This window comes from Choloepus didactylus, assembly GCF_015220235.1.
Source record: "Choloepus didactylus isolate mChoDid1 chromosome 23 unlocalized genomic scaffold, mChoDid1.pri SUPER_23_unloc8, whole genome shotgun sequence".
Taxonomy (NCBI): Eukaryota; Metazoa; Chordata; class Mammalia; order Pilosa; family Megalonychidae; genus Choloepus; species Choloepus didactylus.
This window is the reverse complement of record NW_023637602.1, coordinates 149,494-174,942: the sequence shown is the minus strand read 5'-3', so window position 1 is coordinate 174,942 and position 25,449 is coordinate 149,494. Positions and strand designations below refer to the sequence as shown.

Below are 25,449 nucleotides of genomic sequence, written 5' to 3'. Positions count from 1 at the left end.
GTGTATGCTTGTTTTTGCTTAAGGTCTTATTGAGATCCCAATTTTCTCATTCTTAGCATGGAGTAAAGAATAATAACAATGCTTCCTTAATAGAATTGTTCATTCATTAATTCACAAATATTTCATGAGCATGTTCTAGATGCTGGGAGATATAACTATGAAAGTAAAAATCCTTGCCCTCCTGGAGCTTAAGAGTTTAAAATGAGTCAGACAATAAAAAATATAAATAAGTAAAATATCTAGCATATTAGATGATGTTAATTCAATGGAGAAAAAAATAAAGTAGGGAAGAGAGAAAAGAAAAGTTAGGGGACAGGGGTTGCATGTTGAAATGGGCCGGTGAGGGAAGGCTTCAATGGAGAGGACACATTTGAGTACAGGCTAAGAGAGGGAAGGGAGAAAAGCACAAGATCATCTACAAGAAAAGCAGAAGCCCCGAGGCAGGCACGTCTCCTGGATTTGAATAGCACAGCAAGGAGGTCAGTAGGGCTAGTATAGAAAGGGGTAGAAGAGAGCAGTCAGTGAGGTCAGAGGGGGTGCCACCTGGCACAGGGTCTTTGAGGCCAGCAAAAGGATTCTGGCTTTTGCTCTGGATAAACAGGATCCATTTGAGTAAAGGAGGCCCATGATCTGATTTGTACTTTAACATGATTGCTATGACTACTCCAGCGAGATCAAACTGTGCTGAGCAAGGGTAGGCATGGGAAACCAGTGTGAAGGTGACTGAGATGATCCAGGTAGGTTCAGATCAGGATGAGGGCAAGGGAGGTGGTGAGATGGGGTCACAACTCTGGGTTGTGAGAGGAGGGAGTCAAAGCCAACTCCTAAGTCTCTGGCCTTAGCACACGGAAGGATGGAACTGGCATCCACTGAGATGCAGAAGGAGCATGTTTGGAGGGGAAGTTCAAGGGCTCAATTTGGAGAGGTTTTTAGACATTCAAATAGAGATGTTGTGTAGGTAGTTGGATCTTTGTATCTGTAATTCAGAGGAGAGATCTAGGCTGGAGATAAAAGTTTACGTACCTTTAGCAAATCAGTGACATTTAAAAGCACAAGACTCGGTGAAATCACCAGGTAAGATGCAGAGACTGAGAATTGATGACTGGATTTAGTCATGTCAGTCAAGGTAACCCTTCACAAGATGATTTTCAGTAGAGCGGTAGGACAAAAAGCATATTGGGGGGGGTTAGTAGAGAATGAGAGGAAGGAAATGGAAGACAACAAATATAGACACCTCTATCAGACAGTTTTATTTAAAAGGGCACCAAATAAAAAGACTGAATGAAATACTCTATGTGAAAGCACTTTGAGAATTATCAAAGCACTATGTAAACACTGGGTGTAATCATAGGAATGAGGACCTGTTGTATTCTAAGAATATGGCTTTCAAAACATCAGGGGGACTCAAGAATTTCCATGCCAAGTTACTGTGTTGGCATCCCAGAGATTTTGTGTTCTCACCACACACATGGCTGTTCCAGGTAACTCCTAAATCCTAAGAAATAACAGTTCAAAGACTCCTGACAGCCATAGCATGGTCTATTAAACTCCCCTCCCAACTGTTTTCACAAATCAGCCCACAAAGTACAGAATGAGGAAAAAATCAAAGTTGTCTACACAAAGGAAAGCTACAGTTACCCTTTAAAAAGGGGCTCTTTGTTCTTCAAGATTGCAGAGCCATGGAATATCAAGATAACACACCTTGTTTGATTACAGTATCAACATATTGCAAAATGAGGATTTTCTGGTAAGAAAAGTGTCCTCACCCACTGCTACTGAGAATGACCCCCCCCCCCGATGACACTGAGGGATGTTGCAATTGTTCAAAATGAGAGCCTGCCCCATCTGGATTAGATGTCACCTTAATATTTTCTTCCTGGAGATGCAAACACAGGTGCACATGGTGCATGCAAGACCCAAATGCCCCACCCCAGGTGGCTGCATCCCTTGGGGACCCAGGTTCACAGACCTGTGAGCCCCAGGCTGCCCAGCTCAGAGCTCTGAGTGTGAGAGGGCTGTGGGGTCTCACCTGGTGCAAAGCCAGCACCACAGCAGCATGAGCTAAAGCTGAGGGGGAATGTCCACCACTCACTGTTACAGACTGAATCATGTCCCCCACAAAAACATGTTCAAGTCTGAACTCCCTGTCCTGGGCATGGGACCCTGTGCCAGTTTGGATGTATTATGTCCCCAAAAATGCCATGTTCTTTGATGCAATCTTGTGGGGACAGATGTATTAGTGTTGATTGGGTTAGAACATATTGTTTCCATGGAGATGTGATGCAATCAACTGTGGGTAAGACATTTGATTGGATACTTTCCATGGAGGTGTTACCCCACCCATTCAGGGTAGATCTTAATCACTGGAGCCATATATAAAAGCTCAGACAGAAGGAGCTCACTGCTGCAGCCAAGAGGGACATTTTGGAGACAGCCATTGAAAGTAGACTTTTGCTACTCCAGAGTTTGCCTGGGACAAACTAAGGGAATACCCCAAATGCCTAGAGAGAAATGTCCTGGAAGAAAGCCATTTTGAAACACAGCCTGGGAGCAAAGGAAGAAGATGCCAGCCACATGCCTTCCTAGACAACGGTGAAGGTGCCCTGTTGTTGATGCCTTAGCTCAGATACTTTTATGGCCTTAAGACTGTAACTTTGTAACCAAATAAACCCTCTTTATAAAAGCCAATCCATTTCTGGTATTTTGCATAATGGCAGCATTAGCAAACCAGAACAGACCCCATTGGGAAAGAGGATCTTTGAGGACATTACTAGTTAAGATGAAACCAAACTGGATTACGGTGGGCCCTTAATCCAATATGACCAGTGTCCATTTACACAGAAGAAATCTGGACACTGTCTGTAGGAGACAGAGAGAGAGGGGCAGTCATGGATGGAGGCAGTGATTCAGCTATGCTACAAGCCAAGGAATGTCAGGGACTGCTGGCCACTGCCAGGACCCCACAGACTTCAGAGAAAGTGTGACTGTCCACACCTTGATTCAGACTTCTAGCCTCCAACACTGTGACAGAACAGCCTGTTGTTGAAGTCACCTGGTCTGTGGTAGTTTGTTACAGTAGCTCTGGCAAACAAACATTTCACTTAGATTCATCAACCAACTCATTCAACAGATGTGCCAGACAGTACACTCTGGGTCAGAACAGTCCAGCAGAAAATACCACAGGACACAAACGCAAGCCTCATATGTGATTTTAAATTCTCCAGTAGCCATAGCAAAGAGTAAAGAGAAACTGGTGAAATTAATATTAATAATAATGTTAATAATATATTTTATTTAACTCAATATAGCCTAAGTATTATTGCTTCAACAAATATCAATATAAAAATGATTAATGGGATATTTTTCATTATTTTTTCTTGTACTATGTCTTTGAAACCCAGTGTGTATTTTAGGCTTATGGCATATCTCACTTCAGAGTAAACACACTCCAAGTACTTGAAAACTACCTCTAGCAAGTGGCTGCCATATTGGATAGCACAGCTCCAGGCAGTGGAATGTGAGAATTCCATGGTGAACAAATCCTGTGTCTTGCGTTGAAGAAGCCTATAGACTCTTGCAGATACAGCATGCTCAGACAAGTAAACAGACTGTTAGAATCATATATGCGTGGACAGCATGGAAGTGGCACCTAATCCAATCCATGGGGCTGGTGGATCAAGTAGTGAAGTCTAAGTTGAGACCCAATATGTAAGAGAGTCATAGGGGGAGAGAATTAAGAAAAGGGAGAAGAAAAGTGAAGACAGAAGGAGCAGCATATGCAAAATCAGGGGCATGAGAGAGAACGTCCTGGGAACCTCATGCCATTTACTATTGCTAAGGCTTAGAGGTTGAGGAGAAGAATAAAACTCAAGTTATGAAGGTTGAGGACCAGCTCATAAAGGGCTTCATGGACCATGTTTAGAAGGTTGGGCTTCATCCTGAGGGCCAAGGGGAGTCATAAAAGAATTCTGAGCAGAGGTTCTTGACTGTTCCAAGTAACTTCTAAATCCTAAGAAAAACAGTTCAAAGACTCCTGACAGCCATAGCACAGTCTATTATAAACTCTGCTCCCAACTGTTTTCACAAATCAGCACACAAAGTACAGGGTGAGGAAAAAGTCAATGTACTCTACACAAAGGAAAGCTACTCATTAAGAAAGGGGTTCTTTGTTCTTCAAGATTGCAGAGCCGTGGAATATCATCAAGATAACACACCTTGTTTAATTACAGTATCAACATATTGCAAAATGAGGAATTTCTGGTAAGAAAAGTGTCCTCACCCACTGCTGCTGAGAATGATCCCCCCTGATGACACTGAGGGATGTTGCAACTGTTCAAAATGAGAGCCTGCCCCATCCAGATTCAGATGTCACATTAATATTTTCTTCCTGGAGATATGCACATGGTGCATACAAGACCCAAAAGCCTCAGCCAGGTGCTCCACCCCTGGTGGCTGCATCCCTTGGGGATCCAGGTGCACAGACCCGACCCCCAGGCTGCCCAGCTCAGATCCCTGAGCATGCAAGAGCCATAGGGTCTCACTTGGTAAAAGCCAGCACCAAAAGCAACATGAGCTGAAGTTGAGGGGGGAAGTCGTGTCCCCCACAAAGACATGTTCAAGGCCTAACACCCTGTCCTGAGAATGGGACCCATTGGGAAAGAGGATCTTTGAAGATGTCACTAGTTAAGATGAAACCAAACTGGATTAGGATGGGCTCTTAATCCAAAATGACCAGTGTCCATTTATGCACAAGAAATTTGGGCACAGTCTGTAGGAGACAGCGAGAGGGGCAGCCATGGGAGCCAGCTCTTAAGAAGGCTGGGCTTTGTCCTGAGAGCCAAGGAGAGTCATTAAAGGATTCTGAGCAGAGGTTCTCATTTTCTAAACCCATCTATTTCAAGGCCCTCTTTAATTGAGGAATGGAAAGCTCACAGAGATAAAGAGCTGCTTAGAGCCCCCAGCTGGCTGACAGCAGAACTGAAACCAGAAACCAGTTCCTGACCCAGATCTCACAAGCCCCTTCCTCTGCACCCCAACCCCAGCCTGTTGCTCCACTAGCAGAGGGAAGAGACAGAGCTGATCACAGCAGGAGGTGAAGCAAGAGGGTCAGGAGCAGTGAACCACCAGGGGAAGGGAAGGGAGAAATAAGTGCCGTAGGCCAGGAGGGGAAGTGAGTGGTTATCTTTGGGCTCTGCTCACCCTCCTGAGCCCAGGCTGAGCATGAGGAGAGAAATCCCATTTCAGGTGAGAAGGGAAGGTGCAAATGAGGGCAGAGTCAGCAACCCAGGGCTTGGGGCTGTAACTCCAGACTGTCTCAGAAAATGGGGGAGGGGGGCTGACCTTAGCCAGAAATTCAGCCAGTGAGACAGCGATTCTGTGCTCTATGCACACTTGCTCTAATGTCAAAATAACATTCAAAATGGACACAGCTGGAAGACATGGCACATTTATCCCATGGCTTTCCCCACTCCCTGACACATTAGGGGTAAAAGTACCCTAATCTGAGATGCTCAGTCCAGCCACCCAGGGAGGAAGGTAGAGAATACTAAACTATCACTCAGGTTCAAGGACATGATTTCTCTAATCTCCACCCAGGAACCCAGTGGAGAACCAAGTTCAGGACCCAACTGTGCTGGCTCCTAGTCTACCAGTGGCTAAATGGGCAACAGAAGCTAAGTACCCCACAGGGAGCTGTCAACATCTGGTCTAGCTAATCCACTAGCATGGCTTAATGCCTTTGAATTTGGATGTTTATAACTGCTTTTAAATGCAAATATCCCCAGGAAGAGTCCAACCTTAAAATATTATTCATTAACAGGGATTAAGTAAGATCAGGAATGGAGCACAGAAAAGGGATTGGGGGCAGGATGGAGCCCCAGGAAGGCACAGCAGTCTCTGAAGGGATGGGGGGAGGCACAAAGGCCAGCTCTGTCCACTTCACTGAGTTTCCCAGAATCAGGCCTACAGCCATACAGCAAACATTTACTGAGCACCTAATGTATACAAGACGCTATGCCACACCCTGTATACAAAGAATAATGCAGGTCTCTGCCCTCGAGGTGATTAAAATCTAGTTAGTGAGTATATTAGTTTTCTATTGTTGCTGTAACAAATTACCTCAAGGTACCACAAAATTAGTAGCTTAAAGCAATACAAATTTCTTATCTTACAGTTCTGACAGTCAGAAGTCTGAAGCAGGTCTTACTGAGCTAAAATCAACTGTCAGCGGGGCTGGATTCCCTTCCAGAGGCTCTAGGGGAGAATCTGTCCTTGCCTTTTCCACCTTCTAGAGTCTTCCTGTGTTCCTTGGCTCCTGTGTCCTTCCACCTCAAAGCTAGCAGTGACCCATTGAGTCTTTCCCACATCCCGTCATTTGGACACCAACCCTCTTCTGCCTCCCACTTCTTCTACCTTGTAGCTACAATCCAAGATAACCTCCTCATCCCAAGGTCAATTAGCAGCTTTTATTCCATCTGGGACCTCATTCTCCTTTTCCATGTGACATAACATACTCACAGTTTCCAGGGCCAGGATGCCAACATCTTTGGGATGACCATAGTTCTACCTACCACTCTTATTAAATGAACTCTATCCTGAGAGGGTACATGGAAGGAGCCACATGGATACTAAATGCAGTGGAGCTGGGGTCACGAGAAAAGGCTTCCCAGAACAGGCTGCTGGGTGTACAGGAGATATCAGCATACCTCGTGAGGCAAGGGGCTTGATCTCTGTGACCCCCTGCATCTGTCCAGGCTGAAAGTGTGTGTCCTCCAGAAGGGGCCACAGCAAAAACAGCAGGAAGGGGAAGGGCTGAGCAGTGTCAGAGGATCTCCTCTGGGCTGAGGGGCTGGGCATGGGTCATGGAGGGCCAGGCCAGGCCAGCACATGGGGCTTTGTCCCATAGACATGGAGCAATAATTTGAAGGTGGACCCAAAAAACTCACCAGAGGATGAGGCAGGGAATGTGGGGTGGATATTCCCTGGAGTGGAAGCTGGAGGGGCTGCTTCTTCCAGTCCAGACTGAGATTAAAAGGGTGAGAACTGCGATGGTGGCACGGGGAATGGAAGAAAGGGGCAGCCATGGGCATCATGAAGGAGAATGAAGAGGACATGGTGACAGGTGGGCCAGGGAGGGGTGGGCAAGGAGAGGGCATGGTGATGGGGCCAGGGAAAGAGGCCACTTTAGGAGCAGGAGTTGGAAGTGCCAGCAAAAACCACCATGAAGGGGGTTGGAGCTGAGGAAGGAACTAATATCTCTGATCAAGAGTAATTTTGAAAAGGAGGCATTGAGGATTCAACCTTGGTAAAACCTATTAAGGGTTCAGGAGGAGACAAGGCTGGTAGCCCCACTGGAGCAGAGCTGCTCTTTAGCTTAAGGCATTAAGATACAAGTGCCTTATCTGGAAAGGGTAAGGCAGTGAACTCTCCTTGGCCACAATACTTAACAGCAACTACCTTATCAAATCTCAATAGCTCACAAAGAACAAGGAGAACCCCGAGATGGCTAGAGCAGCCCGGCAGGTGGGTCAGAGGTGGCAGAGGCCCTGGCTCGAACCCCAACTCCCCCAAGGGAAAGGTGAGGTCAAGGGCATGTGTCCAGGGCTGCTTTTCCAGGGGACCTGAAAGGAGCATCGTGCCAGCCCCACACATAGAGGGGCCTTCTCACAGCTTGGGCCAAGGAAGGGAAGCCAGCTAGCTCAGAGAACCCTGCAGCTCCTGCACAGGCCAGGCTGAGGCAGGGACCCTTCCCAGCAGCCCCACAGGCTGCTCTCCTGCAACATCCCTTGGGCAACTTCGTGTGTCCACAGGGTCTGGCACAAGGCCTGCTGTGTAACAGCCAGCGTGTTTGCTGTTTGCAAGTATGGAGAGAAGTATAAGGCCACACTACTTCATGTACTTTCCATCCCTGATGATCATGCTCCAAGCAAAATTATGGTGAAAGAAAACATCCTACATTATCCCAGTACATAAAATTTTAAAATGTGGGGTGCTAGAAGTCAGGATAGGGGCTGCCCTTGGGGATGGGGAGTTGTCAATGGGGTGGAACTGAAGTAAGCTTCTGGGAAGTGGGATGTTCTGTCTCTTGGTCTGAGGCTGGGACATGAGGCTCTTGGTGAAAATATATCAAGCTGTACTCATGATCTGTGCTTTTTTTTCTGTACATATGTTAGCCATCTATTAAAAAGCTTACTTTCTAAAAATGCTGTGGTGGGAGATGGCCCCATGCTCCTGCACGGGAAGTCAGGAGAGCCAGGGTGGGAAAAGAGAAGGTGCTGCCAAATGAGAGGACAACTGAGAGAAACCCTGGCCACCCTGCATGAGCCAAACTTAGCTTTTCTCCAAAGGGGGGATTCTGGCTGACAGAGCAAACTGCCAACTTGCCAAGCAGCCTGGGCATGGTCAGGGCATGGGCCATGCCCTGCAGCTTGACATTTGTCTGGTAAAGATGGCAGAATGGAGTCCAGTCAGCAGAAAGCTTGGTCCCCAATGGATCGTCCTACAAGGAGTCCAAAGCATCTTTCTCGGGGCTCCCTTGAAAGCAGATCAAGTTTGGGCTCCATTACTGCTTTGTGTCTGAACCCTAAAGTCAGGGGCTCTTCTGTCCAGAAAAAAAAAATCCCCATCCAGTCCCAGGATCCAAATGTTGACTTTGTCCTCTTTATTCTCAACATGGCTAACCTCCTCAGGTACTTTCTAGCTAGCACTAGTCTGAAAAAAAATAGGAAGTGCTGAGAGAAGGAAGTATTGAGAGAAACCTGCACATTTCCAGTTTTCCCTGCCATGGATGAGACTTTTTCAGAGTCTCCATAAACTCCAAATCAACACCCACACTCCTGCAGCTGTATCCAAACCCACCTTCATGACTGACCCAGTTAGCAGAGGCAGCAGGACTGGGCAAAACAAACATGAATCTTTGTGGATGCTTTCACCTCAAAACACTGAAATATTGTTGAGATGCTTTATCTCCCACTGCACATAGAGATTAAAAAACCATGATGAATGGCATGCTTTCCAGGAGGAGATGCCATATATAAGGCAATACATAATTTCCTGCTCCTGGTACCATTTGGGATAATTGTCCTAGTAACGTGAAAACAGGAGGGATATTAATTTAAGATTAAAGCACAATTATAAGCCCCTGTCATATTAATTTCTTTTAAATGTTCCTCTGAATAATTCCACCTTTGCAAGATGGAATAAGTGGGCAATTAAAAACTGCATTAAATAAATGAATGCCTAATTAATGAATAAAAAGAACTCTGGAAATAACATGGGCTGTGTAGGTGCTACACATTAATTTTTGCTATGGGCCAGATCTTAATCCTCCAGGCCTTTGAAGGAATAGCATCTGGGTGCAGAGAGAAAGCATCTTCCTCTCGATTTAGATCTCCTAGAGCTGTTGTTCTTTGTTCAGGCTCTGCCCAGGGTTAGCTTGAGGCACAGACATTACAGACAAGGAGCTGCTATAATTGACCAAGCCTGATACCATTTGCTTCTCCAACCTCAGCACCACTGCCTGCTCATGATGCCTGAAATTCTACACTTTCCTTTGTCCTCCAGCCCAAATGCTACAAGGGTGATGCTACCATTGTCTGGGGAATCCCATTAGAAATGCAAATATTCCTCCTAGGAGTGTTAAACTCATAAAGGTTGATTATTATTAGCATACTGATATCAATCCATTGCATCATATTTCTTTCCTCTGCACAGCTAATGGAGACCTGCCTCTTTGGTGGAGTAGGCTGAGGAAAAAAGTGGTAGTCATTTTGCAGCAGTGAGCACTAGCAGGCTGAAAAAGTAGAGATACTGGGGGCTAGCCCCGGTGTCAGAGGGTTCTGAGAACCCAGGGAAGGTGAAAGAGTAAGACTCCATTATATGTGGACAAGGAAGAAAGGAAAGGAGTTCTGAGGTAAGATTACCTTCTACTTGCCAAAGGAATGTCCATATGACTACATATGTTTTACCAGTTGACCAGACAAGACTCTTAAGAAGTTATGAATGGCCTAAAACCACACAGCAGATAGATGGGAGAGAAGAAATTAAAACCATTGTCCATTTGACTCTTTCAACCCCACCACACTTCTTCACAGCAACCTTAGGTGTCCGATATGATTGTCTCCCTTTTTCAGTCAAGGAAGCCAAGGCATTCAAAGGTGAAGGAAGAGGTGGCATCATTTTCGGTAGCTCTGGGTCTGGAAATGTCAGGCATGTTCAGGAACTGCAAACACTCTGGGCCCTGGCATGAAAGAGGGGGTGAGCAGTTGCATGTACAGGAACAAGGAAAACCTACGAATGCTTCCCGCAAATGTTTTGAGCCAAGCTCAAATCCTCACATCAGTCTGGCTTCTAACAGAACATTCTGACCTTGAACAAAGTCAAACTGCCAAACCTGAAAAAGAGTTGCCTTGTTTCCACTTCAAAACAGCCTGCTCAGAAGACAGTTGATAAGAGCTGCAATTTACAGCTTTCTTTTCAGGGGTGAATTACTAACATAAAACCCTGATGTTGTTAAAATTATCAGTTAAGCCTGGGAGATAACCTATCTCTCCAGATCTCAGAACAAAAGAGAACACTGGGTGTAGAAAAAGGCCTATAATCTACCCAGATGTTCTCATGAGTCAAGGACTACAGGCACCACACAGCCTGGGACTGCCTTTGACACTTGCAGCCTTCTGTAGTTCTCAGATTGCCTCCAAGGACCCCATGGGAAGCCCTTCCAGGCTAGGAGGAGACTACTTGCAGCCAGGCCTGAGTGTCCTCCTGGCTGAGCCTTCTCAGTGGGCCACCACCAGCCCTCTGAGCCCACAGAGCCATCCTGACACCCACTCAGCACCATCCGGTTCTCCCCAGTGCCACCTCTTTTCCAGCTCCCCCTCTTCCTTGATCAACTGCTCCTGAGGACCCCACTTTTCAAGCTTCCCGGACCACCTGAAGGACCCAGCAGAGTCACAACTCACCACTATACCTTCCTTCCTCTCTTCCTGGGCAGTGATTTATGTTGCTTTCAGTGGCAGATATTTCAAAAAGGCCTGGGTTCCCCTTCCAGTTTAGAGATACTCCTAAGAGCCAGCTAAACCTCCCAAACCTTGCCCTCACCATGCCATCCCACTTCCAGTTGCAGAGATAATCCAGGAGTTCAGTGAGAACAGATCATGGTTCCTTTATCTGGTTAACTGTAACCCACCCCCCACCCCCAGGGACCTCCCAGGCTGGCCAGGTGGCTTTGGACATTGTGGGCAGGAGAGAGGTCTTCTCCAGAAAGTGATTGCTAAGCAGGTGGTTGCCTCCTGCTGCTGTGACATATCTGTGAGAAGCTGATGAAAGCTGTAGGCATTTCCCCAGCAAGGGCACATCCACACACAAGTGTGTGCTATTGCAAGGCACCCACGGAACCCTTGAAACCCCATCTCTAGAAGCTCTGGGGTTCCACAGAGGCCAGTTAGGAACCCCTGAAGGATGCTGGACCCTGGAGCCCATCACCGCCTTGGTGACAGTAGTTGGTGAGTGTCACTGACCTAACCCATCAAAAACCCACAGACCAGGCCGACATAGATCCTAAAAAAATCTCTGAAAAATGGGAAGGTCACTCACCTCTTCCCTGAGCTTCAGTGACCTCACCCATAAGATGGGGATAATAATAGCTCCCCACTTAGCTCACAGGATTATTCTGAGCATCAAATTATTTTTAACTGCTATGCTCTACTCAAGGGTCAAAAACCCAAATGCCTCTGGATATTCCCTTTTCCCTCTTCAATCCCCACTCTCCAGGGAACCTGCCTTCATCTCCCCAGGCTCCTTTCTCCCCCTTCTAGAGCTAATCTGATAAATGTCCCCACAATCCCTATTGTCACACATTACAGGGGCTCAAGGCCCTCCCTGTCTCCCATCCATTTATTAAATTCTGGGCACTGTGGGGTGCCAGGTATATAGTAAGGAATCAAAAGCCATTGTTTCAGTCTTCTTGGGCCCCAGAGTTTCTCACCAGACCATAAACACTTTTGATGGCAGGGACCAAGTCTTATTCACCTGTAGTAATCCTGATCCCCCTCATAAGGTGCCTTATACAAAGTAGGCAAATAGCAATATTAAAGCTAAAGTGCATACTTACAGCTTGCAGAGGCTTCTGATTACTGTCTTAGAATGCTTAGGTGTTAATGACTAAAAGAGAATCAATAGGTTTTCCATTGTAGATAACATATTTGCATCTTGGTGTGAGTCCTTAAATCCTTAATCCTCACTACACATTCACAATCCCCAAAACCCTTCAGTTCCTAACTGAGGGCCTAGAAGGGAGATCTTTAAAGGAGAAGCCCCTCCAAACCACATTGCTTACCTTCTTGATGAAAGGTAAGGCCTATAACCTTTTCTGCTGTTGTTTTTGTTTTCCTAGTTGAAAAAAAACAGTCTTGTCAAAGACATTTCACCACTGAATCCTTTTTTCCTTTAAAACCTTATTTTTATGCTTACTACATTATGTGAAATGTAATTTTATTTTTTACACCTTGAAATTACAACAGTTTAAGAAAAAATGACATTAACATAAAATAAAAGAAAAATTAACTGGCCACCCTTTCCAAGAAATAACTAACAGTGTAGTGGTAAAACAAAAGTCTAACAAACATATTACAAGGAACTGTTATCAAAATCATACGGGTAATTTCTAAAACTGGAGGTTTCAAGAATGTATATGGAAGAGCACTCCATGTTTTACATCATGTAATTATCAAAAAACCTATGTGGTAGAAATTCTAACAATGCCCTTTTTACAGATGAGAAAAAAAGAGGCTTGGAGAGAGTTTAAGCAACCAGACTGATGTCATCCAGGTAGAGAAAGTAGGAGTCAAAGTTTCATCTGGGCCATCAGCTGCTGGCACTCTCAGCCAGTCTGCTGCTACTGAGACAATGGAAACATGGCAGGTTCAGACAGCTTGTGGGAGTAGAACACTAGACGTGCTGTTCCATCCTGAAAATGAAACAATAAGGTGTACCTACTAACACTGAAATACACATTTCTACATACACTGGAAATATTTCATACCTTACTGGAGACACTGTGAATATCTTTTTAAAAGAAGAATAAAATATCACCTAATAATGTTATTCATGAACAAGAAGTCCAAGTCCTTCCAACAGGCAGAGAACAGGATTTGGAATTCTGACCAAAGCTATGTCAGCTTAAACAGAGGAAAGGAGAGGAGTGACTGGCCTTGGCAGCACCAGACATGCACCATAAGGGCGTCACACCACCCCTTGTTCCAGGTGCACATGTGGCCACAGCTGGCACCCAGAGCATGTCCAGCCTCACCCGCAGGGCCACAGCACTGCCCTCCACCAGGACCTGCGGTGCAGCACTGCTCTCCGCCATGGCCTGCAAATCTGCCCTCCTCTTCTCCAGGTCCTTCAGGGAATTCTAGAAAATAAACACACAGTGGCCCAGTCAATCTTTTGGAGCATTGTAAAAGTTTATGCAACCTTAACTTTGTAAACTCTCCCTCAGCAGGTGTGATGCCCTACTTAGATGCATTCTGTGACTCTTTGCTTTCTGTGACACACACATGACTCCCTAGAGAGTTTACAGTGTGTCCAAGGTTTACAAAACTCCACAACTTACTAACATGGTGAGAGTTCTTAGTTTCAAATCAAAATTAAAATGTCAATGCAAATGCTAAAAAAGTGTAACATTCAAATGTGGAAAATGTAATTTTTTCATTTATTTTAAGTATAAATTCCATTTATTACACACCCACCAATTATCTTCATCAGTGCTCTGGACACAACAATTTCATTTCCAGTAAATATGTGCTGGCCAAACAGAATATCAAGAAACTCATAAAACTCAAAACAAATTGATCTCCTGGATGAAAAGAGTAAACTATTGTTGTACACAATGTTTATTTACAAGGATTACATCCTGTGAGTAGGTGACTTAACTTTGAATCTGTTGTATAAGCTCATAAAGTATTTCATCTTATGTAAATCAGAGGAGAACCAGCAAGTCTAAGCTTTGGTCTTACTATCGCCATCATATGTAAAGAGACAAGGCTGGATGGTGTGGGGATCACTCAGCACAGAATTTCCCAAGTCTGATCAGGCAGAGAGGAGGGCCCCAGGGTCAGAGAGGGGATAGTGGGCTCCACAGCTAAAGTGACTGAGCACTTTCAATCCAAAAGTAACAGGTGCACACCCACCCTACTACTGCTGAACCTTTTAAACAGCACTTACAACAATAACTCCAAAGATCTCAAGTATACATTCAAATCTCACACCATTAAGTCACATATTGGATGGCATAAAAATTGCAAATCCACAAGTGAGCCAAGATTTACACACTCACTTGGCCATATTAGTGGTACAGCTATAAAAGGGAAAGGGGCCCAGGTATTTCTTTCAAATGTTACTCTGTAGAGGAGTGTAACATAAATATAAATATATAAATACAAATACAAATATATAAATATAAATATAAATATAAATATTAGAGAATACCCATAACAAAGGGCATGGCAGTTGAACTTCCTGCCTCTCAGTGGCTATCTATTGACTAACTAGATTAGTCTTAAAGTACAATAAGAAATTATTAACTACAAGTAATTTAACACTAAACACACTAACTATGATAATGTATTTTATTGCAGAAAAAATGACTGCATTGAAAACAATTATATTTAATCTTTAGAACAAAAGTGTTATTTAAGTTGAATGAAAATGCTATGTAAGTTCTGCATTGAAAATAATTTTATATAACTTTTAGGTGCTAATACTTTAACATCTGAAATATGCACACTCCTTAAATCTGAATACACGAAGCTGAAAAGCGGCTTAAGGCCCCACAAAGGCACAGCATCTATGTAGGGTTACCCAGGGGAGATGCTGAGATCCAGATGAAAACAGCTTGTGAAGAGTTGCTTTTAAAATATTTTTTTTTCCTAGGACTACACAGAGAAGTGGGAAAATAGTGGACAAAGAAAAGGCTTCACAAGATGAAATGGAGGGAAATGACACCCTAGATTTCCCCAAATGCCCCAGGCCACACTGGCATAAGCTTGGAGTCTCATCTGAACAGCAGCTTACTTTAGCCCAGGTAATTCCTCTGTCCCAGTCACAAAGTAAACCTTCTGAAGTGGATTGTGTACCAATTCAGTTTTGGTGACAGAAAGCCACTTAGAGAGAAGCAGCCTCTTCATTCTGGGCCAACTGTGAGGTTCTCTCCAGACCCTGCTTTCCCTCTGTCACCTGAGGAGAGAGGGAGGGGGGTGGGGGGCAGTTAGGGAGGGGGAGAGTTTAAGATAGAGGAAGGTGGAGAAAGAGAAGGAGAGAGAGGAAAGAGAGAACAGGAGAAAGAGAGAGAGAGAAAGAGGGAGATGGAAAAAGAGGAAGACAAGGAGAGAGAACGAGAGTGGGAATACATATGGGAATGGATGAGAATATTAACTAAAGTTCCAAACTGATTAACAGCCAACTCCTGAGACAGACCTGACCTTCACTGCCAACACCACAGGGTCACCCCACTGCAGCGGTTAAGTCAGGGGACTCTGGGTTTTAGTCTGGGCTCCACCACTTTCTCCCGAAGTGAGCCTCAAAGAGGCATCACCCTCAAAGGTTGTTGAGAGCATGAGATGAGAACCCCAGGCAGGTGTGTGCAAACAACTGGCCAGTCCTTGGGACAAAGCTATGGGGTCCATGAACAGGGCCTGACATTATTTTGAGTGGAAGATCTTTGGAATCCTTTTGATCAAGGAGACTGCTTAAAGCACACCTATGCTCCTCATTCTAGCAATCCAAGGTGGAAATGGCAGTATTTTCACAATGATATTCTTTACAATTAGTCACTAACCATAGGATACAGTAAATGACTATGAAACATAAATTTTAACTGCTACTTGTTTCTTACTGTGGTTGACAGAGAATAAAATGAACTAACACTTTCTCAGCTCTTACTGCAGTTCCCACATTGTGCTACAGAATCTCACATTCTGCCGTAAAGCCCATGGGAGCCTCTGGGCTGGACACTCACTCTCCATTCTAATTTATGGACCAGGACAGAGAAGCTGGGATGGTTATGGCCTGGGTATAACACAGCCTCACCAGACATTTCCAGGTGTGCCTCACACCTGGGAACATTCATCTGCAGCAGGGGAAGCCAAGAACATGCATTAAAGGGCCTCACAGCACAATACAGGAAGAAACAGTTCTCCTCTGTGCACCCATGTACAATGTTACCTACATGTGAGAGCCATAAGTCATATACGGGATGAGATTCTCTCAGATGTATAGTGTTACGAAGACTGAATTTTGTTAATAAGTGATATCAGTTGCATTCCTTTTTTCTGTTCCCCTATATTGACTGCATTCTTTTTTCTGTTCTCCTAGGTTCAATTTTACTCTTTCATGCCTCAAGGAATGATTTTTAAAGTCCTTGAAATGAACTATTTTTTTTTTTACAAAATTCAATCAAAATTCATAACTAAATTAATAACACCTCAATGCTAACTTTAGGTGACAGATAATTAAATTATATTAAAAGATATTATGTGTCTAAATGATTCTGATCTGACTGACATGCCCAGACACCCACACAATCATCATAAAGATTTATGCTGGTAGATTTGGCTCTACCAGGAAGAAGATAATTCAAAGTCCAACTTATAAAAATTTATACCTTTCTCAGTCTAATGACTACATTTTATGATGTACTGCATTCTGAATTGGGCAGTATAAAGTTTTTATCTTATACCTGGCCACCACTTATTCTCCTCCCTCTTGGATACTGAGCCTTTTTGACTCAATTGGGTCATTCCCATCAGTTCTTCAATATACTAAAAAAAATCCTTTGATCGCACCTCCTCTAAAGCCACCTGGCTTCCAGAATGGCAAGCAAAATGCTATGACATCCACTTCTCCTTCCCTTATGAATGCTAGACAAGGTTCCCATCATCAAGAGCTCACATTCAGCTACACTGATCACAAGAACTGGCCTGAATAGAACAGGGGAGGGTCACAGAGGAATAATCCATTTGAGCTGTGGGCATGGTGGTGAGCAAGACTGAAGCCAGCCTGCATAGGACACTCATTCTTAAGGATGAGCAAACAAGAGGAGGATTCGATATTTCTGGAGAATAGCAGTTTGTCCACCATGATCTTTTGTGACCCTGCCACTCTCTTCCCCTGCTCAGCTTGGGGGATGGACAAGCAGGGCTGGTAGGCAAGGGGGGAGCTTAGGTGACTAGAAGAGTACTCTCAAGTACTAGGGTGAGGTCACCAAGTCTTTTCCAGGATACCTGGCTTCACAGTGGGGGTGAACTAGAGAGGGAAGAGAAGAGATGTGGAGAAGTGGACTGGATGGTGATGGGATTCCCAGGGCAAATGGTGACAGAAGGGTCTGCACTCACAGGGGGGCTGCTGGAGGAGGGTGGGAAGTTCAAGGATATTGCATGTGCCATGGGGACAGGTGCCTAGTTTCCCAGATGGACCACATGGCAGGAGATTTTCAACAGGACCAAGAAAATTCTACAAAACATTTTGCAATCCTGAATCCAAAGAAAATATTGCTAGGAATTAAACTAACAGATACATAGGCAGCCTTTGAGGATTTTGCAATATTTGAGCCCAATGATTCATAAGAAAATACCAGTAAAATCAATATTAAAATAATAATGAAAAAATTGTATGTGGTATATATTTTTAAATGTTTTGCTGGCTAGAAGGAGTGGGAGAACTTCCAGTGTGGTAGTTGCTGAAAACACCAATTAACAATTTAATTCTAAAATACAGGAATTGAGGTCATTACATTGGCATGGAATAGACAAAATAGAACAATTGAATATCATAAGATCTTATTTGCACCTGACATGGTGGTAAGACCACATGGCCCAATCTCTACCTGCACAAAAGGACCCACAGAGTAGACAAAGGAAATGGAGCCAATGAGGAAAATGGCACCATGTCAGCAGTTAACAGAAAATTAGGTGCACACACATATTTATGTGCATGTATATATGCACATACAAAACAAATACACAGGCACCTACAAACACAAACACATACGTGCACAGAAACATATGTATGTGTGTGAATACACATACACCTACACACATGCAAATATGCACACATAAACATATACATATACACATATGCATACATGAGTATTCACATGCATGTGCACACACACGTACACACATGTATACATATACACATACACACATTCATAAGCTTACACATATATAACCTGGTTTCAAAATCTAAACCTCGATTACCAATATCACTTCACATATTGAAAAATATGCATTGAATGCCTTTTCAGTGCCAGGCACTCTTCTAGACATGTATCCTGGGATACATCAGTGAAAAGAAAAAAAAAAAGGCCAAGATCCCTGACTGATGGACTAAAGACAGATCCAGGTGAGGAGGAGTGGGGAGACCAGAGGTTGCTTCATCCAGACCTCTCCTTTCAGAGGCTGACTAGGAACCTGCTTCTCATCTTCCTCCCAGAAAACGGTTACAATCCTGTGAGCTGACATCCATTTTTGCCACATTTTTTCTTATCTGTCCTTCAGTTATCCTTTCCTGTTGGGCTTTATCATTCTTCACTTGTTTTGACATTTTCAGATAAAGCAAAGCATCCTGCCTCTGAATTTCCATGTCTCTCGAACTACCTGCTTTCCCAATCTGGCCCTATTTGTCCCTGGCCTTGTTCACATTTTCAACCCTAAATGTCTACAACCTTAACAGAAATACGGTCAAAGACTTGGCTCCATGCTCCTGCCTCAGCTACTTCATCAATGTGGATGAAGTTCCTGCCACAAGCTCATGACAGGATTCCCATCCCAGAAACACTATCCTGACCATCTTTAAGCAATTTTCTTGTATTTTCAAAGTCAGTTTACCTCCAAAAAGAAAACCTTTCTGTGAGATATAATGAAATAAATGTGCTTCCCAGCACATTGAAAGTATATTTTAGGTAGGCAAGCTATAAATCCATTCTTAAGTGCATAATAAACATGAATCTAAAAAGAATGTCAAAAGACTTCTGGGAAGATGGTGGAGTGAGTAAGGTGGAGGAGGTTTCTCCTCCATGAAAGAAATTACAGAGGGTCCTGAGGATGCTAAGGCTGCAGTTTCAGGGTTTGACTGACCATAAGGGGACCCCTACAGTATGTGATGGAAACATGGACAAAAACATGGAGAGATGGCACCTAAAGGGACAGGGTGCCTTTGTTTGGCTAGGACCACCCTCTGGGGCTGGCAGCATCAAGACAGCCACCAGGCAAGTGAGTGAGCAGTGGCTCTCCAATTCCCTGCACTCACCTTGATAGTCAGCTGGGGAGGGTTTCCTCCATAGCCACAGGGGTGGGAGGTTCCATGAGGCATCCTGAGAGGCATTCCCTCCCCCACAGAATCCCAGGTTGTGCATGGCAAGAAGCAGAGATAAGTAGGGGCACCATATGGAAACATCAGGAACCCCTAACACACTCCACAGGCTCACAGGTGCATGGCAGGAAGGGAGCAGGGCATGTTTGAGCTGGAGGGTGCCCGTGAGTGGACTCCCTGTCAAACTGCACAGGGGACACATCATGGCACCAGGGTAGGCAGTCCCCAGTGCACATAGAGAACTGGGGCACTGACTGGATCCCCGCCCAGCCTAGTACAAAGGAGAAGTTCTGGGAAGGCTGGCTTGAAAGTAAAAGGCAGCTCAAGAGTGCAAAGTGCTGGTAGGCTAGGAAAACTGCAGTTCAGAAAGCTGTAGCTATGCCAAATTATATATAAATGGTCAAATAATCCTGCATTTCCTGAAATAACCTTATCAAGATGAGCAAATGGCCCAAATCCAACAGAAAATCATAAAGCACCTGAGGAATCTAGAACATATGGACAAGTGAAGTGAACAAATTAAAAAGCTGGAAGAGACACAAAATTTGGAGCAATTAATCAAAGAAATACACACAAATCTCCAAAACAACTTCAATGAGATGGCTAAAGACATAAAAGACATCAAAAACATTCTAGAAGAGCATGAAGAAAAACCTGAAAGAGTAAATAAAAATAGCACATATTATAGAATTAAAAGAAAATGTGCACCAAATTAAAAATATACTAGAGAAGATGGCAGCAGAGGAGTGGAAGCTAATCAGTCTCCCTGAAACAACTAATAAACAATCAGGAACTACCAGTAAATAATCTGGAATAATTGCAGGGGGACAAACATGACCGTCCACTCACCATACACCAACTGGAATTGGGAGGAATGCCCAAGATCACAGCATAATATCTGTAAGTAAAAACTGCAGATATAAGCTGGGAGCCCCCTCCCTCCACTGTCAATTGCAAAGCCTGCGAGCCCTTCCCAGATGGCAAACTGCAAAGCCTTGCTGTGCTAGAAAGCAGCACTCTCCGAGCAAGCGAATATAGCTCAGCTGGGCTCCAACTGGGGTTTTATCAAGCAGAGGCTTTTGGGGATGACTGACCTTGGAGAGCTGGAGGACCTCTCTGGGAGGGAGGGGAAGTCCAGAGGACTGGGTGCTGTCTCTGGCCAATGGGTGAAACTGAGGGGATCCACAGACTAACCCTGAAGGGGGCCTTCTGTCCCTTTTTTGGCTCAGTGGACAAAGTGTCAGTTGTTTTCAATTCCCAGTGCTCAGACCCAGACAAAAGCTGAGATAGCAGAGTCAGAGACCATTCAAATGCTAATGACCTCTCCTGAGGGAGTGAACAATTCCCCAGAGCCTTGGGGGAAACAGCCACCCACCATACCTCCTTACGCAGTCAAAAGTGAGAGGCTGACAGGCACCACATGCTGGGCAGAAAGCACAGTGATTTGAGGCCTTGCAGGGTGTATCAACCTAAGACACCCTCAGGTAGAGGTAATACTATTGCCTCCTATTAAACCTGAGCTGCTTCAGGTCTGGGAAAACCTGACTGGGGTAACCAAGGAAACCAGATGCCTGACAACAGAAAACTACAACCTACACTAAGAAAAATGAAGTTATGGCCCAAAGGAATAAACTTGTACTTCAACTGAGATACAGGATATAGAATGAGACCAAAGAGTGGGGAGTGGTTGCTTATTATGAGCAGAATGTTCAACTAGGGTGAACTTAAACATTTGGAAATGGACAGAGATGATGGTAGCACATTGTGAGAATAACTAACAGTGCTGAATGGTCCATGAATGTGGTGGAAAGGGGAAGCTCAGAGTCACATATGTCACCAGAAGGAAAGCTGGAGGTCAAATGATGGGAATGCATAAAACAGCGCCAACCAAGAATTCTTTATCCAGCAAAGGAGAGTTCAAAATTTTCATCAACAAATGCTGAGAGAATTTGTTAACAAGAGACATTCTCTGCAAAAAAAAATACTAAAGGGAGCTCTACCAGCTAAGAAAAAAAGAAAGGAAAGAGAAGTCTGGAGAAGTGCACAGAACCAGAGTATTATAGTATGGGTAACTTAAAGGAAAAAAGAGAGCAGGAAAAAAAAATTTGTCAACTAAAAACCAAAGGATAAAATGGGTGCTTCAAGAACTCTCTCCACATTTATAACTTTCAGTGTGAATGGATTAACCTCTCCAATTAAAAGAAATAGACTGATAGAATGGATTAAAAAGCATGACCCATCAATGAGCTATTTACAACAGACTCATCTTAGACCCTGAAACACAAAGACACTGAACGTGAAAGCAAGGAAAATATATTCTATGTAAGCTGCAATCAAAAGAAAGCAGGTGTAGTTGTTGGTTCATTGAGAATGTCAGCAAGATTGACAGGCTTTTAGCTAGACTAATGTTCCAGTTTACTAATGTTACCATTTTGCAAAACACCAGAAATGGATTGGCTTTTATAAAGGAGGTTTATTTTTGGTTACTAAGTTACTCTTAAGACCATAAAGTGCCCAAGGTAAGGCATCAGTAATAGGGTATCTCACTGGAAAAAGGCCATTGGCATCCAGAAAACATCTGTTAGTTGGGAAGTCACTGTGGCTGGCATCTGCTTGCTCCCAGGTTGCATCAAAATGGCATTCTCCAAAAATGTCAGTGTCAGCTTTCAATGGCCATCTTTAAAATGTCTCTAAGCTGCAGCAGCAAGCTCCTTCTGTGTGAGCTCTTATATGGCTCCAGTGATTTAATTAAGACACACATGAATGGGTGGGGCCACATCTCCATGTAAACAAACTAATCCAAAGTTTCCAACCTAATCAATACTAACACCTCTGCCTCCACAAGATTGCATCAAATAACATGGCATTTTGGGGGACATAATATATCCAAACTGACAAACTCAAAAAAGAGAGATCCAAATAAACAGAATCAGAAATGAGAGTGGGATAATTACTATGTATCCTAGGGAAATAAAAAAAAAAAATCATAAGAACATACCATGAACAACTGTACTCCAACAAGCTAGACAATTTAGAGGAAACAGATAATTTCCCAGAAACACATGAACAACCTAGACTGACCCAAGAAGAAAGAGAAGACCTCAACAAACCAATCACAATCAAAGAGATCCAATCAGTCATCAAAAATCTACCTACAAATAAAAGCCCAGGGCCAGACGGCTTCAAGGGGAATTTTGCCAAACTTTCCAAACAGAATTGACACCACTCCCACTCAAACTCTTCAAAAAAATTCAAGAAAAAGGAATACCACCTAACTCATTTTCTGAAAATAATATCACTCTAATATCACAACCACATAAAGAAACTTCAGAAGAGGAAAACTATAGGCCAAACTCCCTCATGGATACATCTGCAAAAAATCTCAACAAAATATTTGCAAATGAAATTGAAAGCCACATATAAAGAATTATACACCTCTGCCAAGTGTGGCTCATTCCTAGCATCCCACAGTGGTTCCACATAAGAAAATCAATCAATGTAGTATCAAACATTAACAAATCAAAAGGGAAAAATCAAACAAGCATCTCAAGAGATGCAGAAAAAGCATTTGATGAAATTTCATATCCCTTTTGAAAAAAACAATTCAAAAGCTAGAAATTGAAGGAAACATCCTCAATATGATAGAGGACATATACGAAAAACCTGCAGCCAGCACAGTACCCAATGGTAAGAGGCTGAAAGCCTTCCCCTAAGATCTGGAATGAGACAAGGAAGCCCACTGTCAGCATTATTCAACATTGGGCTAGAAGTTCTATTCAGAGCAATTCACCAAGACAAAGAAATAAAATGTATCCAAATTGGAAACTAAGAAATAAAACCACCATTATTTGCATATAATAGGATCTTATTATTAGTAAAATCCTGAGAAATTGATGACAAAGCTATTTGAGCTAATAAACAAATACAACAGAGTGTTGGGATATAAGATTAATGCACATAAATCAGTTATGTTCCTATACATTAGTAATAACCTAACTGAAGAGGTAAACAAAATTCTGTTCACAACAACTAAAAAAAATCAAGTACCTAGGAATAAACTTATCCAAGGATGTAAAAGACATCTACACAGACAATTAGAAAACTTTACTGAAGGAAATAAACAGGACCTGAATAGGTAGAAAGATATTCCATGATCACGGACAGAAAGGCTCAAAGTCATTGTCATCAATTCTACCCAAATTAATTTAGATTCAATGCAATTCCAATCAAAATTCTAACAACCTACTTTGCAGACTTGAAAAAGCTAGCCATCAAACTTATTTGGAAGGGAAAGGGGACTGAATTGCCAAAAAAAATCCTAAAAACAGAAAAACAAATTGGGAGAACTTACACTTCCAGACTATCAAGACTACTATAAAGCCACAGTGGTCAAAACAGCATGGTATTGGCATGAACTTGGAAAGAACAGTTCTTTTCCACAAATGGGGCTGGGAGACCTGGACACCCATTTCAAAATAAATAAAAGAGGACCCCTGCTTCACATCCTATACAAAAATCAATGTAAAGTGGATCAAAGACCTCAATATAAGAGACAGCACAATAAAACTCAGAATATAAAGAATCAATTTTCTTTCCTCACAGATAGTAACAGGAGGTAGCTTCTTAGACCTTACACCCAAAGCACAAGCCCGAAAAGAAAACAATAAATGGGAACTCTTTAAAATTGAAAGCATCTGTGCCTGAAAAAAGTGAAAGAGCAGCCAATTCAATCAAAGAAAATATTTGGAAACCATATAGCTGATAAGACACTGATATCCTGCATATATAAAGAAATCCTACAATTCAACAATAGTACAAACAGCATCAAAAAATGGGCACAAGGTAGGAAAAGGCATTATCCCCAAGAAGAAATACAAATTGCTAAAAAATACATGAAAAATGTTCATCTTCTCTAGCTATTAGGAAAGGCAAATCAAAACTACAGTGATGTACCGTCTCACACCACTAAGGATGGCTGCCATTAAACAAACAGGATACAATAAATGTTGGAGAGCATGTGGAGAAATTGGGATGCTTATACATTGGTGATGGGAATGTATAATGGGACAGCCTCTGTGGAAGATATTTTGGCAGTTTCTCAGAAACCTAGATATCAAACTACCCTACAATTCCTCTTCTTGGTATATACCCAGAGGCTATAAAAGCTGTGACACAAATAGAAATTTGTACCCCAACATTAACAGTGGCACTGTTCACAAATGCCAGGAGATGGAAACAATCCAAGTATCCTTCAACAACTGAATAGATAAACAAAATGTGGTATATGTAATATGTGTGTATATATATTTATATATATATTTATATATATATTTATATACATATATATATGCACATACACACACACACATGATGGAAAACTATACAGTAGTAAGAAGGAAAAAAGTCCTGTAACATATGGCAAAATGGATGAACCTTGAAGACATAATGCTGAGAGAAATAAATCAGACATAAAGGGAGATATATTGCTTGTTACCACTAGTATGAACTCCCTGAACAATGTAAAATCAATGTCTTATAATGTAGAATATTGGGGACCTAGAAATAGAAGCTTATAGAAGGGGAATGATAATCTAACATTCAGATATGTTAATCAGGGTGAATTCAAAGGTATGGGAATGGAGAGGGGTGATGACTGTTTGCTAATGGGATTACAAGTATCAGAGATTTCTTGAAAGTGAATAGGATTGAAATGGGTTGTTTAAAGGCATACATCCCACAGATAAGCACTACAAATATAGATAGGAGCTCACATGATATATTTCTAATGTATGACACTAGTATAGAGAGTTAAAAACAGAATGGTATATGGGAGAACTCTACCTATTGCATACTAGGGACTATAATTAATAGGAATACCTTACTAGTACCACACAAATGCTAGGGACAAAAAATTAAGGGCTAAAATGAGTTATGGGGAGTTATGGGTCATGAGAAATGTTTAAAATGGAGAGTGACTAGGATTGTATAACTCAGATGATAATGTGAGATATGGAAGGATTATTGTAAACATGCATATACTATGTAAACTTAAGAACCCCTTACTTTATAAGTCAAACCCTT

At 42.9% G+C, this 25,449-nt stretch overlaps 1 protein-coding gene across 2 annotated transcripts in view; it reads right to left on the bottom strand.

Moving 5' to 3' along the window:
• LOC119525123 (olfactomedin-4-like) overlaps positions 1 to 25,449 on the bottom strand; it is a 160,595-nt gene that overhangs the window by 26,206 nt on the left and 108,940 nt on the right. Inside the window, exon 3 of one of the 2 annotated variants that reach the window (XM_037823735.1) lies at positions 13,307 to 13,411. In XM_037823735.1, coding sequence (XP_037679663.1) covers positions 13,307 to 13,366 — 60 coding nt within the window. In that variant the 5' untranslated portion in view covers positions 13,367 to 13,411. Of the gene's footprint in view, positions 1 to 10,095; positions 10,202 to 13,306; positions 13,412 to 25,449 lie in introns of those variants that run through there. The other variant, XM_037823734.1, reaches the window with a different exon arrangement.